The 15098-nt window shown below is 47.5% G+C and overlaps 1 protein-coding gene across 1 annotated transcript in view; it reads left to right on the top strand.

Annotated features, from left to right (window-relative positions):
* Positions 1-4304: 4304 nt before the first annotated feature.
* Positions 4305-15098, top strand: part of MOCOS (molybdenum cofactor sulfurase) — a 91836-nt gene continuing 81042 nt past the window's right edge. The window contains exons 1-2 of the mRNA XM_066247374.1: positions 4305-4594; positions 12602-12691. Of these exons, the coding sequence (XP_066103471.1) occupies positions 4453-4594; positions 12602-12691 (232 nt within the window). The 5' untranslated portion in view covers positions 4305-4452. The remainder of the gene's footprint in view (positions 4595-12601; positions 12692-15098) is intronic.

The following is a 15098-nucleotide window of genomic DNA, read 5'->3' as shown; positions in this document are numbered from 1 at the left end:
TTCCTGCACTGCAGTCTGACTCCCCGTCCACTCCTTATCCTTGCACAACCACTGTTCATGCTTTAGCCTCATTGGAGTTCCTGCTTCTGGAATTTTCTGAGCCTTCTGCAGCTCCAGGCCTTGCACATGAATGCTGCTTTCCTCCCCTACCTTCTCTTCCAGGACCCTCTGGAGTCCTAGGTGGGGGCGGTTCTCACCCCTGCAGCCTTAACCTTTGCCGAAAGGCCCCTTCTCCAGCGCTCTGCAGTGTGGAGGGGTGGCCTGACTGCAGACCCATCTCCTTCACGGCCTGAGTGCTTCTCAGGCCCAGGAGCTGCCGTACGACTGTCGCCACCCCAGCACCTACCATGTTCCTGTCAGGGAGCCGCTGCCCAGTGAACCCTGAGTGGACGCCCCTGACAAAGCCTATTTTCATCATCATGATTCAAGTCTGGACAGGTGCCAGAGTGGTAGCTGGTTTCCGTGTCCCCACTTCCACCCCTTTCAGCCTGGTCCTGGCCATTAGACAGCTCTGCCCAAACCTCTTCTTGCTTAAAATTCTTCAAAATCCAGTCTCTTAGACTGGCTTAGAGCCTTTCAAACCCCATCCCCAAACCTGCCTGCCTTCTTCCTCGACCATACAGTCTAACTCTGAGAGGCACTCGCTGAACTTTCACCAAGGGAGTAAATGAATGAACACATGAATGAATGTCTCACGTGACATTCATTCTTGTGTGAGGATCTTAAGGAGATTCTCACAAATGGAGCCCATTGCTAGGGGACACATCATCCTGAGTATGGAACAAGGGTCAGTGAGCTTCACCAAGGCAGAGGGGTTTGAAGTAGAAAATTGGAGCTGTTCGCCTGTCTGCCCAACCTATCCCCTAGGCACCTAGTTCTCCTGGTTCTCAGGCACAGCTGTAAGTAGGAGCTGAAGAGCTGTTTCCCTACAGAGCTGTCAACTGGATGCAGGAGCTGGTCGCCTGGGGACCTCACCATGGACCAGCTCTGGCTCTGAGCCCCAGGCCCAGCAGTTGTACCAGGTGAGATGAGACAGTGGCAGTCCTTTAGCACAAGACCCTGGAGCTCACTGGGTGGTCAGCACACGGAAGACATTCATTGACAGATGCTGGAGGTTCCACTTCAGGCAGGGTGAGAGCAAGCGACCCATTTCTGACAGGTTCTTGCTGGCAGGAGAGGCTTAAGGAGTCTTGGTGCCAATTCGAGCCTGAGACTCCTGGTCTCCCCAACACTCTCTTTTTCACAGGCTCACTGCTGTGGCCCAAGTCAAAGGGATACGTCCTTTGGGAGACGTTCCCTGGACTCCCTGATTGGAGTAGCCCCCTCCCTCTCTCCTGCAGTACTCACCCGCATCCTGAAGCAGTGGTAAGGCACTCGGCCCACGTGGCCTGTGGCTGGAGGCGTAGTGCACCTCTCTACAGGGCTGAGCATATAGTAACTTAGGCAGAGCCAAGAGCTTCAAGTTATTTTTAATGACCTTTAGGAGTTTTACACTGTCATCAAATGACACAACAGAATGAAAAGGCAACCTACAGGATAGGAGAATATTGCAAATCATACATCTGCTGAGGGGTTATTATCCGGAATACATAAAGAACTCATACAATTCAACAATTAAAAAAAATCCAACTGACAAAATGGACAAAGGACTTGAACAGACATTTCTCCAAAGATGTACAGATGACCAATAAGCACAGGAAAAATGTTCAACATCACTAATCATTAGGGAAATGAAAGTAAAAAACAGTGAGAGGTCACCTCACACCCAGTAAGATAGCTACTATCACACAAAAGCAAATGAAGAGTTGTCAAAAATTGGGAGAAATTGGTAACCGTGTATACTGTTGTTGAGAATGTAAAATGGTGCAGCTATGGAAAGCAGTATAGCAGTTCTACAAAAATTAAAAATAGAATTATAGGGCCCTGGCTGGTTAGTTCAGTGGTAGAGCATCGGCCTGGCGTGTGGAAGTCCCGGGTTCGATTCCTGGCCAGGGCACACAGGAGAGGTGCCCATCTGCTTCTCCACCCCTCCCCCTCTCCTTCCTCTCTGTCTCTCTCTTCCCCTCCCGCAGCCGCAGCCGAAGCTCCATTGGAACAAAAGATGGCCCGGGCGCTGGGGATGGCTCCATGGCCTCTGCCCCAGGCGCTAGAGTGGCTCTGGTCGCGACAGAGCTAAGCCCCGGATGGGCAGAGCATCGTCCCCTGGTAGGCATGCCGGGTGGATCCCGGTCAGGCGCAAACGGGAGTCTGTCTGACTGCCTCCCCGTTTCCAGCTTCAGAAAAATACAAAATTAAATAAATAAATAAAGAGTTCTGACTTGGCCCATTTAGACTGTTCACCAGGTGAGCTTGTCCTAAAGTAGCAACCCTGTGGATTTGGGATTTATTACTTGGACACAGAACACCTCCAGCAGAAGTACTTCTTACTTTCCCAGGGAAATGACCTAGGCCCTCACTCAGAGCACAGTTGATGGATCCTAGAGTCTGCATCACCCAGGCCAGTTAGAAACACGGAACCTCAGGTCCCACCCAAAACTTAATCAGAATATGCATTTTAGTAGACTTCCAGTGATTCATGCAAGTTAATACCAGAACAGCCTGGCCTAGAAGAGAACCTCACTGGGAAGCAGGAATTAACACGAGGGGTTAGGAGCTCACACAGTCATGTTTTGGGGTGGAGCTACCCTTGCCACTCTCCCAATTTAGAGATGGGGAAACCAAGGCCCCGCGAACCACAGTGGCCCCAGAGAGATTGCTGAGTACATCTGGTTGGTCTCTGTAGACTGACTTCCCAGGCACTAGCTTGTCCCATTTTCTTTGTGCCATTGAGCCAATTATTCTTTCTCTGCCTCAGCTTCCCCACTTGTCAGAGCCACCTCTTATAGCTGCTTATTTAGTTGTGGAATCATTAGTACAGGTAAGAGTGTACCTGTGCCCAGTGCAGTGCCTGGCACACAAGGACGGCTCCATAACACTAGCTTTTGTTATTATTGTTGTTCGGAATCACATTTACAGGGGGAAGAGCAGTGGATAAGGGCCAAGATGCCTGCTCCAAGTGTTGTCAGAAGGTATCTATTGTAGAAGGGGGTGGGACTGGTGGTGATACTTGTGGAGGAAGGGTCTGGGGATTGGGCAGTGAGCCAGAGAAGCTGGGACCGTCTAGGGCAGAGGCTACAGAGGCACGAGGGCGCTGGGGTACCAGTTCTAGGACTGTAGCCCCAACGCACCCTTTTCCAGACCTGGTATGGGGTGGTGGTGGAGGCGCTAGGCCAGGGGTGGCAGGGCTGTGTAACACACAATGGGTCAAAGAATGGGCAGAACCCTCCTGGCGCTTTGTACAGGCAGAGGCTGGGCCCAGGAGTCTGCTGCATGCAGCTTCCAGTTACTCATGCCACCGCCGGCCCGGCTGCAATGCACGCGGAGAGTTTTTGACTCGGGCGCCCTTCCCACCTCGTCCCACCGCGATACGCTTCCAGAGCCAGTGGCCACTCCTGGGCCCCCACGCGACCCAGATCTGAATCTCTTCGGACCCCGGCACGCCGACCGCTTCCCCTGCTTGGTGCCACACGGTGCACCTCGCCAGGAACCCCAGTACCTGGTTGCCTTTCACTCCATCCCCCGAGACGGGCCCCGCACCTAGGATAGCACCTGAGGTCCCTCTATTTAATACTTGGGCCCCATTTCGTGCACCTGCCCGCCCGCCCTGGAGCCCGACCCAACACTTCCTGAACGCAGGGTTGGCCTGTTTCTCCATATTTGACGCAGTGGTGTCCCGGGACAGATCCAGGATGTCGGCGCGAGGGCGGAGCGGAACCGGCGCTCTCCACCCGGGCTCGGACGGTGCGCAGCCGCCGAGACTTCATTAACCAGCCTCCTGAATCTCCAGTCCTTTTCCTCCTCCGCCCTTTGCTCAGCCGCGTTCTCAGACACGCCGAGCGCACGCTTCTCCGGGGAGCGCCAGGCGGGGCAGTCCTTCCCACTCCCTGCGCCGCACATTCGGGTCCCACCACGGAGAGTGGCCGTCCCAGGAGCTGTGAGAGCCCGGGCCCCGGGGACTCGGGCGGGGAGGACTGCCAGAGGAGGCCGAGCAGGAAAATGCAACTTGTGGCTTCTTTCACCAGCCTCCCCGTGGAACCACAGATACAGGAGAATTTAGCATTCCCCGTGTCCTGGGGCGTTTCCGTGGGCTCCGCTGGGAAGCTGTTACAAGCGACAAAAATGAGCATTCTCTCCCGCAGCCCCCAGGTGGGAAGAGGAAAGGAAAGAAGCGAAACTCCGTGAGTCAGCGCGCCCAGGCCGGCCGCGCCAGTTCCCCGACGCGCCGCCCCTCTGCGGCGGACCCGGTGCGGCCGTCGGGCGGGAGGCGCGGCCGGGCGCGGCGGGGCGGAGTCCTCGTGGGCCGGCTCTCCCCGGCCGGGCCGGCCCGGACAGCGCGGCGGGCAGGCCAGGGTCATGGACGACGGGGCGGGACAACCCGCGGCCGAGCTGCCGGCTTTCGCGCGGTTCCGGGACTCGAGCGCGCAGCCCCTCGCCTACGGCTACGGCTCGCCCAGCCTGCGCGAGCTGCGGGCGCGCGAATTCGGCCGCCTGGCAGGTGAGGCCGGGGAGGCGGAGGGCACCTGCGCCGGGCTGCCCCGGCGGCGTGGGAGTGGGGGTGCGGGGCGCGCGGCGGCCGCGGGGCTTTCTGCTCCCAGCGGGAGCCCCGTTACCTCATTTGAGGCGCATTTTAAATCGAAAGACCTGGGGGGACGCATCTCTGCGTCCATTTCGTGGACATAGCTCCCTGAGGCCCCACCTGCAGCCTCAAGACGTCTTGCTACTCTTGCTCCTTTGACTTTCCAGCGGCGTAAGATCAACCTAGACCTTTTTCACCTGTCCCCATCCCGTACAGGGCTTATTCTGCCTTCAAGACTACTGACTCCAGAGGTCCAACTGGAACCGGGGTTTCAAAATGCAGGCTGTCCAGTGGCAGTGGCTGTTTGATGCTCACCGGGCCCAGGGAGTGGTGTGTGGGCGGGCAGTGCGCGGGGTCCGGCCGAGGCCAAGGCCGCTGGGCACGGCGCCCGAAGGCTGCGTTCCAGTCCGCTGAGATGGCTCACAAGCAGCTTCTCCACCCACCCCTCCCCGCCCCATCCTCCTTTTTCTCATCTTAGAACAATGCCTCTAAACTCTAGCCTGCTGGAGGACTTGAAGAATTAGCAAACTGTGAAATTTTAGTATTGTGTACAAGGCGAGCCTGTAAATTGGACATGAGGACAGGGATCACATCCTGCCTTTGAGTTCTGAAACTCAATAGTTTCAGAACTATTGAACAGGGGCTGGTTAAATTTGAAATCAAGCTCAAGCTAGCCCTCTGGCCATTCCCCATCCATCACTGCAAGGATAGGACTGACCCTTTTGCCAGAGACCTTGTGTAAGGGGCCTCCTCGAGGCCTAAGAATCTAGTAGTGCCAGGAACCAGGAGGGTCCTCAGGTTAAGTGACAGGTCATGGTGCCAGCACCGGATGTGAGGTGTATCTGTTGTCTTGAACAGTTGGTGACTTCTCCTTGCTTGTGGCAGAACAGCAACCATGATTTACATTTCATTAATCAGGTAGCTGATTCTAGCTCTTTGGGTCATTTCCTTATGTTTCAGTTAGCGAATCTTTTTTTCCCTTTGGGACCTTGAAGGCTGTGGCTTCCTCTTTGCATGTCCCCTGTTCATAGTTAAGTAGGGAAGGCTCAGGAGGAAAATGGGGCTTTCTGGCCAGCATGCTCTACCCCCTCCCCATTCTTCACAGAAGCACATTTCCTTGCTGAAGACAGCCCCTTGTCACTCTCCTTCCACATTATCTCTAGACTTTTTCCCTTTTCCCCTCCTCTTCCTCCTCTTCCTCCTTCTTCTTCTTTCTTTCTTTCTTCTCCTCCTCTTCCTCCTCCTCCTCCTCTTCTTTTTATTTTAGAGAGAGAAAGAGAGGCAGGGACAGACAGTGAGGGAGATGAGAAGCATTAACTCGTTGTTGTGATACTTTAGTTGTTCATTGATTGCTTTTCATATGTGCCTTGACCAGGGATGAGGGGCCTCCAATAGGGTCAGTGACCCCTTGTTCAAGCCAGTGACCTTGGGCTTTAAGCCAGCGACCTTTGGGTTCAAGCCAGTGACCATGGGGTGATGTCTATGATCCCATGCTCAAGCCGGTGACCCATGCTCAAGCTGGTGAGCCTGTGCTCAAGCCAGTGACCTCGGGGTTTCAAACCTGGGCTCTCAGTGTCTCAGGTCAATGCTGTGTCCACTGTGCCACTGCCTGGTCAGGCTCTCTGGACTTTTTTATTATGGAAATTTCCTATCCACAGAATTAGACGGATACAATGAACACCTACAGGTGCAGAGGGAGGGAGATAGGCTTCCCATTCTTTTGAAACAAGTTCCAGAGGCTATCATTCAGTTCCTAATTATTTTAGCACCTAATCCCCTAATCCCCTCCAGCTCTGATTCCTCATACAATCATTGGCTGACCCCTCAACACAACCCTGGGAAACTAGAGCTGTGTTCATGGTCATCCTTTAAAGCAGGGGTCCCCAAACTTTTTAGACAGGGGGCCAGTTCACTGTCCCTCAGACCATTGGAGGGCCAGACTATAAAAAAACTATGAACAAATCCCTATGCACACTGCACATATCTTATTTTAAAGTAAAAAAACAAAAAGAGAACAAATACAATACTTAAAATAAAGAACAAGTAAATTTAAATCAACAAACTGACCAGTATTTCAATGGGAACTATGCTCCTCTCACTGACCACCAATGAAAGAGGTGCCCCTTCCGGAAGTGCAGGGGGGGGCTGGATAAATGGCCTCAGGGGGCCACATGTGGCCCGCAGGCCGTAGTTTGGGGACTCCTGCTTTAAAGAACAGCATCTTTCTCCTCAGATGTATAATTTAGATGGGATAGCCAGGATTTCAGGCTGGGCTTCAGAGCCCCTTTAACATCTACTGTGCAGATGCTCCTCCCTTTACCATGGGGTTACCTCTGGATAAACCCATCATAAGTTGAAAATTGTAGTTGATATACCTACTTAACATCATAGCTTAGCCTAGCCTACCTTAAACATGCTCAGAACACTGCATTAACCTATGGATGGGCAGAATCATCTAACACAATGAAGACACTGCAGTCTATAGCACCAGTTGTTTACCCTTGTGATGGCATGGCTGTCTGGGAGCCCTGGCTCACTGCCACTGCTGAGAGTCACAAGAGAAGAACATCCCGCACATCATTAGACCAGGAAAAGATCAAAATTCAAAATATGTACGGTTTTTGCTGAATGTGTTTTGCTTTCCCACCATCATCAAGTCAAGCAATCATTAGTCAAACTATCATAAGTTAGGGACTGTCTACACTCATGGTAGTGTTGTGTGCATCCTTTTTATTTATTTGTCTATTTTGTGCAAGTTCCCAGCATTTTCTCTACATTGCGGTTGAAGTAGGCTTCACAAACTAAACTCACCCTTCCCACCACTAGGAGCCTTGGAACATATACACCCTCCCTTATAGGACAGGGAAAAACAAACAAAATGAGTCAAGATAATGTAACTTTTACTTCCTCTTCCTTTCCCTTTCTCCATAGATTTTCTGCAGATTTGAGAATTTGTCTGGTTAAGAGGTAGCTCTGGATAGGTAAATGGTTAGTTAACCTTTTAGTCTGAAATAGTTTGCCTAATTACTTGGATGGAAATTTATTTGTCTTGGTGAAAGGAGCACATTGAATAAACAGATGGATTTAACTGGTTCTTGAAGCTTCAGAGTGCTAATTAATGGCCACTCACCTGAGTGGAACTGAGAACTGAAGGAGCATGACCTCAAAGAGGCACTGAAATTTTCTTTCTTGAAGACCTAATGCCAACTGGCTTTGGGTAATTTGCCTACTTCTAATAACAGCTGAGCCCTATGGAATGTGTGCCAAGCACTAACTACACTGGGCACTGTCATATACCCACTTATTTAACTCTTATCTTATTTGCAAATGAAGGAACCAGGACCCAGAATGGCTAGTGGTGGAGCAGGATTCAGTGAAGGTTGGTTGACTTGGATTCTGTTATGTTAGCACTGTGCTGGCTGACCTTTCCTGAGATCAGAGCTCTCGTTGACTTGACATGGCTGCTTTGTTTTGCCACACAAAGTACTGGACCAAGGGCCAATGAAACCTTCTTCCAAAGGGCTTCCTGCCCTGCGGAAGCCTGTGGGCAAAGTGTGGGGTGCCTCTAGCAGCCCCTCAGGTTTTACTTGTGCACTGGGACGTCACACAAGCATCTTCCCCAATGCCTTTCTTTGGTTATGTACCTTTGTATTTTTGAATCCTCAGTAAAAGAGAGCAGTATTTTAATAATTTTCTGGACTAGAGAATATATTTACGAGGTAAAAACATGCAATAAATTAGGACTAGAAAGAAATTTAATCAATCTGATGAAAGCCATCTACAAAAATTAAAAAAAAAAAAACATAGTTCACATTATACTTAATGGTGAAAGATTCAGTCTCCTGTCCCCTAAGATTAGGAGCAAGACAAGGATGTCTGTTCTCATCACTTTTATTCAACACTGCACTAGAGGATCTAGGTAGGATGATTAGGCAAGAAAATGACATAAAATGTGCCCAGATTGGAAGTGAAAAAGTAAAACACCTCTACTTGCTGATAACATAATCTTGTATTTAGAAAATCCTAAGGAATCCACACAGAACTGCTAGATTTAAAAAGTAAGTTCATCAAGGTTACAGAATACAAAGTCCATACACAAATGTTATTTCAACTGCTCTATACTAGCAATGAACACAATGAAAATGAAATAAAAGCACCAAAAAGAATAAAATAAATAGGAATAAATTTATCAAAAGAAGTATGACTTATACACTAAAAACTATAAAACATCATTGAAAAAAATAAAAAAGACCTAAATAAATGAAAAGATATACTGTATTCATGGATTGGAAGACTTAGTATTGTTAAGATTGCAGTGCTCCCCAAATTGGCCCACAGATTCAAGATAATCCCTATCAAAATCCCAGGTACGTTTTTATAGAAATTAATAAATTGATCCTTAAATTTATATCGGAATGCAAGGGACCCATAATAGCCAAGGCAATCTTTAAAAAGAACAAAGTTGAAGGACTCACACTTTTCATGAAAGTAGAGTAAGTAAAACTTATACAAAGTATTGGTATAAGTTCAAGATCGTGTGGTATTGGCATAATAATAGACATACAGGCCAATGGAGTAGAATTGCAAGTCCAGAAAGAAACCCATGCACCTATGGTAAATTGATTTTCAAGAGGATTCAGATACTATTTAATAAGGGAAAGAATAGCCTCTCCAACAAATGGTGTTGAAAAACTTGATATCCATATGCAGAAGAATTAAGTTGGATTCCTATCTCACACTGTATTTAAAATTTAACTCAAAAATGAATCAAAGACCTAAATATTAGAGAAAGAATTATAAAACTCTTTGAAGCATAAGCATAAATCATCAGGATCTTGGATTAGGCAATGGTTTCTTTGGACACCAAAAATAAAAACAACAGGCCCTGGCCGGTTGGCTCAGTGGTAGAGCGTCGGCCTGGTGTGCAGGAGTCCTGGGTTCAATTCCTGGCCAGGGCACACAGGAGAAGCGCCCATTTGCTTCTCCACCCCTCCCCCTCTCCTTCCTCTCTGTCTCTCTCTTCCCCTCCCGCAGCCGAAAGCTCCATTGGAGCAAGGATGGCCGGGGCGCTGAGGATGGCTCCGTGGTCTCTGCCTCAGGTGCTAGAATGGCTCTGGTTGCAACAGAGCGACGCCCCAGATGGGCAGAGCATTGCCCCCTGGTGGGCGTGCCTGGTGGATCCCGGTTGGGCGCATGCGGAGTCTGTCTGACTGCCTCCCTGTTTCCAGCTTCAGAAAAATACAAAATAAATAAATAAAATAAAAACAACAATAATAACAAAAATAACAAATTGGACTTAATCATAATTAAAACTTTAACACTTCAATGGATACTATCATGAAAGTGAAAGGACAACCCACCGAATGGGAGAAATGCTGTACACAACAAATATGCATAGCAGCATTATTTATAGTAGAGGAAAAAGTGGAAACAACCCAAATATTCATCAGCAGATGAATAGATAAACAAAATGTGTTTTTTCATACAATGGGATAATATTCAGTCATAAAAAGGAATGAAGTTCTGATACAAGCCACAGTATGGATGCACCTGGAAAGTATTATGCTAAGTGAAAGAAGTCAGACACAAAAAGCAACATATGGTATGATTTTATTTATGTGAAATGTCCACAATGGGCAAATATGGAGACAGAAAGTAGATTAGTAGTTGCCAGGGCTGGGACTGGGTGGGTTGCGAATGATTGGGAATGTGTGTGGGGTCTCTTTTTGGGACGAATGAAAATGTTCTAAAATTAATAGTGATGGTTGCACAACTATAAATGTACTAAAACCATTAAATTGTATACTTTAAAAGGGTGAATTTTATGATATGTGAATATTGCAACAAACCTGTTGTAAAACAAACAAAACTTATCCTGCACAGAACAAAAAATATTTGTTACATAAATGAATAAATGGATCTATTTACATTGTATTTTCTTGCAAATGTGTCTCAGATTTTGTTCCCTATTAGTACTTTTAAAGTACTAGATGGGTGTACAATAAATCTTTATTTTAAATACATGGTGATGAACATTGAAGTCATTTCTGATCTTTTGTTATGGCAGACAATGCTGCATTGAATATCCTCATAGACAGGCCATTTTACAAAAGAACGGTTATTTATGAGATCAATTCCTAGAAGAGTGCCTGACCAGGCGGTGGTGCAGTGGATAGAGCATCGGACTGGGATGCGAAAGAGGTTCGAGACCCCGAGGTCACCAGCTTGAGCACGGGCTCATCTGGTTTGAGCAAAGCTCACCAGCTTGGACCCAAGGTTGCTGGCTCGAGCAAGGGGTTACTCGGACTGCTGAAGGCCTGTGGTCAAGGCACATATGAGAAAGCAATCAATGAACAATTAAGGCAGGGGTCGGGAACCTATGGCTCATGAGCCAGATGTGGCTCTTTTGATGGCTACAACTGGCTCGCAGACAAATCTTTAATAAAAAAATAATAACTTTAAAAATATAAAACATTCTCATGTATTACAATCCATTCATTTCCTACTGCTCATGTTCATGGTGTGGATGGCTGGAGCCAATCATGGCTGTCTTCCGGGACAACACCAAATTTTTATTTTTTATTTTTTTATTTTTTTTTTAAATTTTTTTGTATTTTTCCGAAGCTGGAAACAGGGAGGCAGTCAGACAGACTCCCGCATGCGCCCGACCAGGATCCACCCGGCACACCCACCAGGGGGCGATGCTCTGCCCATCCGGGCATTGCTCTGTTGCGACCAGAGCCATTCTAGTGCCTGAGGCAGAGGCCACAGAGCCATCCTCAGCGCCAGGGCCATCTTTGCTTCAATGGAGCCTTGGCTGCAGGAGAGGAAGAGAGAGACAGAGAGGAAGGAGAGGGGGAGGGGTGGAGAAGCAGATGGGCGCTTCTCCTGTGTGCCCCAGCCGGGAATCGAACCCGGGACTCCTGCATGCCAGGCTGACGCTCTACCACTGAGCCAACCGGCCAGGGCCAACACCAAATTTTTATTGTATAATACGTAACCTACATGGGTCGTTGTATGGCTCTCATGGAATTACATTTTAAAATATGTGGCGTTCATGGTGCTTTCAGCCAAAAAGGTTCCCAACCCCTGAACTAAGGTGTCGCAACAAAAAACTGATGATTGATGCTTCTCATCTCTCTCCATTCCTGTCTCTTTGTCCCTATCTATCCCTCTCTCTGACTCTCTCTGTCTCTGTAAAAAAAAAAAAAAAGAAATTCCTAGAAGAGTAATTGCTAGGCCAAAGAGAGTTTGCATTTTAAAGTGTTACGTATATTGCCAAATTGCTGTCCATAAAGAGTTGTGCCTCCTACCTGTGAGCCATGTACCCGTGGGCCTGTTTCCCTACCCGCTCCCCACACAGTGAGTTATTCAATCTTTTGATCTTGGCCATCTGATGGGTAAACCTTGGTATCTTATTCTCATTTAAACTTGCCTTTCTCTGTTTATGAGAGAGGCAAGAAAGATCATTTAAAGTACTAGTATTCTAAAGCTCTCAAAGCTTCGGAGGGAGGTAGAATTCACTCTAGGGGAGCAGAATCAGGAGGCACCCACCAGGAAGCAGCACAGAAATCCAGACGGGGGTGTGAGTCTTCAGGTGAACTAGCATTGCTGGCATTAATCCCAGACCTCTGTTGGGCTCCACCTCTGTGTGAGATGCTCTTCCAGGTTCATAAGAGAGCTGGTTATTCAGGAATGATCTCTCAGGGCTCTCAAGGTCATTAATTATTGGAAGTGCAGTTTTTCCATGGCTCAGATCTATACTTGGATTAAAAAGCCCAAATCGAGAGGCTGGGAGATATGAGCGACCTGATGTTATATCTCAGAGCATCAGATGGGCATTGCTCACACAAATCAGATTTCAGTAAAACAAGTGGGCAAAACCTTGGAAAAGTAACCGCAGCTTTATTTTGTGCTGTCTTTCAGGAACTGTCTACCTTGACCATGCAGGAGCCACACTGTTCCCCCAGAGCCAGCTCACAAGCTTCACTCGTGATCTCATGGAAAATGTCTATGGTAAAGAAAAACGCACCATAATTGATTTTTGCACTGAACATGAGTCAGCTACATTCAGCTGATAGATTTCTGCTTAATAAATGTTGGAATAATAGGCTGGGACTGAGCTGAGCACCCAAAGCCGAATATGTGCGATGAAGAGGGGTTTGGGCAAACACACGTCACTCCCTGTAACACGTATGCTCCCGGGCGGGAGAACCAGCTCAAGGACACGTGGGTTATTTCCAAAAAAAGGGGTTGGCATCAAGAAGAGCACAGAGGAGCTGTACATGGTGCTTTGTTTGGTGGTGTCATGACCCTGTGGGGCGGCACTGTGCAGGAGATGGGACAACAGGAGGAACATTCATTCATTCATTCCATGAACATCTGTTCAGCCACTTAGGGAACAAAGTAAACAGTCCTTGCCTTCATAGACTCTGTCTAGTCAAGGCAAGACCGTAATCAAGAGATATCCAAATAAATGTAAATTACCAACTGTGTGAAGGCTTGTGAACCAAAGGCCTCTGGTGCCGTAGGGCGGTGATGGGATTCAAATAATTTAACAGCTGGTTCTCTGCCCTAATGGCCATTTTAAGTGTAAAAAAGATATACCAAAAGGTAATTTATTATTTCATGCATTTAATACTTAAATAACAATAAAAGAGGTACACAAAACTACATTATGTTATAAGAAAGAGTTTTAAAATATTAATGAAAAAATATTAATACCTGACAAAAAACAGTTATTTAAGATATTTCCAATGACAGCTTGTCACCCCCTGGTTGTTTGGTGCTTTTTCTCTTTAGGTTATATGCTTGTTTACTGAAGTAACAAACGCAAGGGAATTAAAATGTAATATTTTATCAAAGGTATAATGAGTTTTATGAAATGAATAAATAAACATTACAAGCATAATTCCATCAAATATTTTCACCTGTGAACGGAATGAACATTACTTTGGGTGCTTAGAATACGCCATTGTGCAGATGAACGTTAAAAAAAGAGTAAGGAATGTAAATTTGTGATTTCCACATTGGGCAGCTGCCAGACGCCCACCTTAGAGAGAACCCTGATTACAAGTGCCATTTTAACAACCTGTTCACTGAACTCAACAAAAAATTAGGTACCGCTTCTACTGAACCCATGTGAACTGGCTGAATCCCACCACTGCTAAGTGGGCTTTGCAGAGAGACAGTGGGTCAGCAGTGTGAATGTCAGGGAAGTTTCCTTAGGGGTTGATGCTGGAGGATGAACAGGAATTCCCTCAGAAAAGAGGAGAAGGGCTTTCCAGGCAGAGGGAACAGCATGAGCCAAGGCCCTGCTCTGGTTTCCGGAGCCAGCCCAGGAACACAGAGGGAGGGGAAGAGAGCAGTGGAGGTATGAATGGTGTGGTAGGTAGATATACATGATAGGTGCTCTGTAGAGCTTGATCTTTATTCTAGAAATGGTGGCCAGTCACTGAAGGCTTTAACTGGCAGCATGATGTGATCAGGAGATAAATATAGAAAGGGAGTTTGAAATGACAGTCGTAGCAGACATAACAGTGGTAATGATAATAGCAATAGATAGTAATAATAACGACTGAGCACTCATTGCACTTCAGGTGCTGTTCCAAGTGCTTCATCTGCATTATCTCTCCGTTCTTAGGACAAGCTAAAGTACAGGTTCTGTTTACACTCCTGTTGCACAAGTGAGAAAACAGGCCCCAGAGAGGGCAGGTAATTACTCTGAGGCCACATCGTCAGGAAGTGCTGGAGCTGCGGGAAGTTGGGGGAGCTGAGCCTCTAGGCAGTTTGGCCACAGAGTGCAAGTGCTTCCCCTCCCCCAGGCTACTTTTGTTCCTGACTGTCTGTCATGCCACACTAAGGCTCTGGTGGCCAGCAGATGTTTAAGTGTGGGGGAACAGTCCTCAGGGAAGATGCCCATGAGGAGCTTTATCTTGACTTTAAGCCATGGTTTTCAGAGACCTGCAATTATCTTTTTCAAACCTTTGCAAGAGTCATAATTGTGGGAAAGGTGCTGACTTGAGAGATGACAGAAGTGAGATTACAGGTAGTCATAATGAAACCAGACTGAAAACCAAGGTGAAGACAGGCAACCCGCCTAGATGCCAAATCCCACAGGTTACTAGCTGGTAGGGAAAAGGAACATCGGTAGCTTCAATGGCCAAACATCCAGTGTGATTTGAGAAAACAAAAACAAAGACTCTAAAACAAACAAGCCCAGTATTTGCTTTAACCTGCACATGTACCGGGCCTTGCAGGTTAGGTCCTTTGAATGTCTGTGTTCACATCTTGGGGCCATGTTTTGAGGGAGATAATGATATTCTGGGACACACTCAGGGGGCACACCAGGATGGGCAGGGAGGAGAAAAACTAGAAACTGATAAAGGAAAGGTGAAATTGGGGGGGCCTTGAGAATGGGTGG

Source organism: Saccopteryx bilineata, chromosome 11, assembly GCF_036850765.1.
Source record: "Saccopteryx bilineata isolate mSacBil1 chromosome 11, mSacBil1_pri_phased_curated, whole genome shotgun sequence".
NCBI classification, from domain to species: Eukaryota; Metazoa; Chordata; class Mammalia; order Chiroptera; family Emballonuridae; genus Saccopteryx; species Saccopteryx bilineata.
This window is presented reverse-complemented; position numbering and strand designations above follow the sequence as displayed.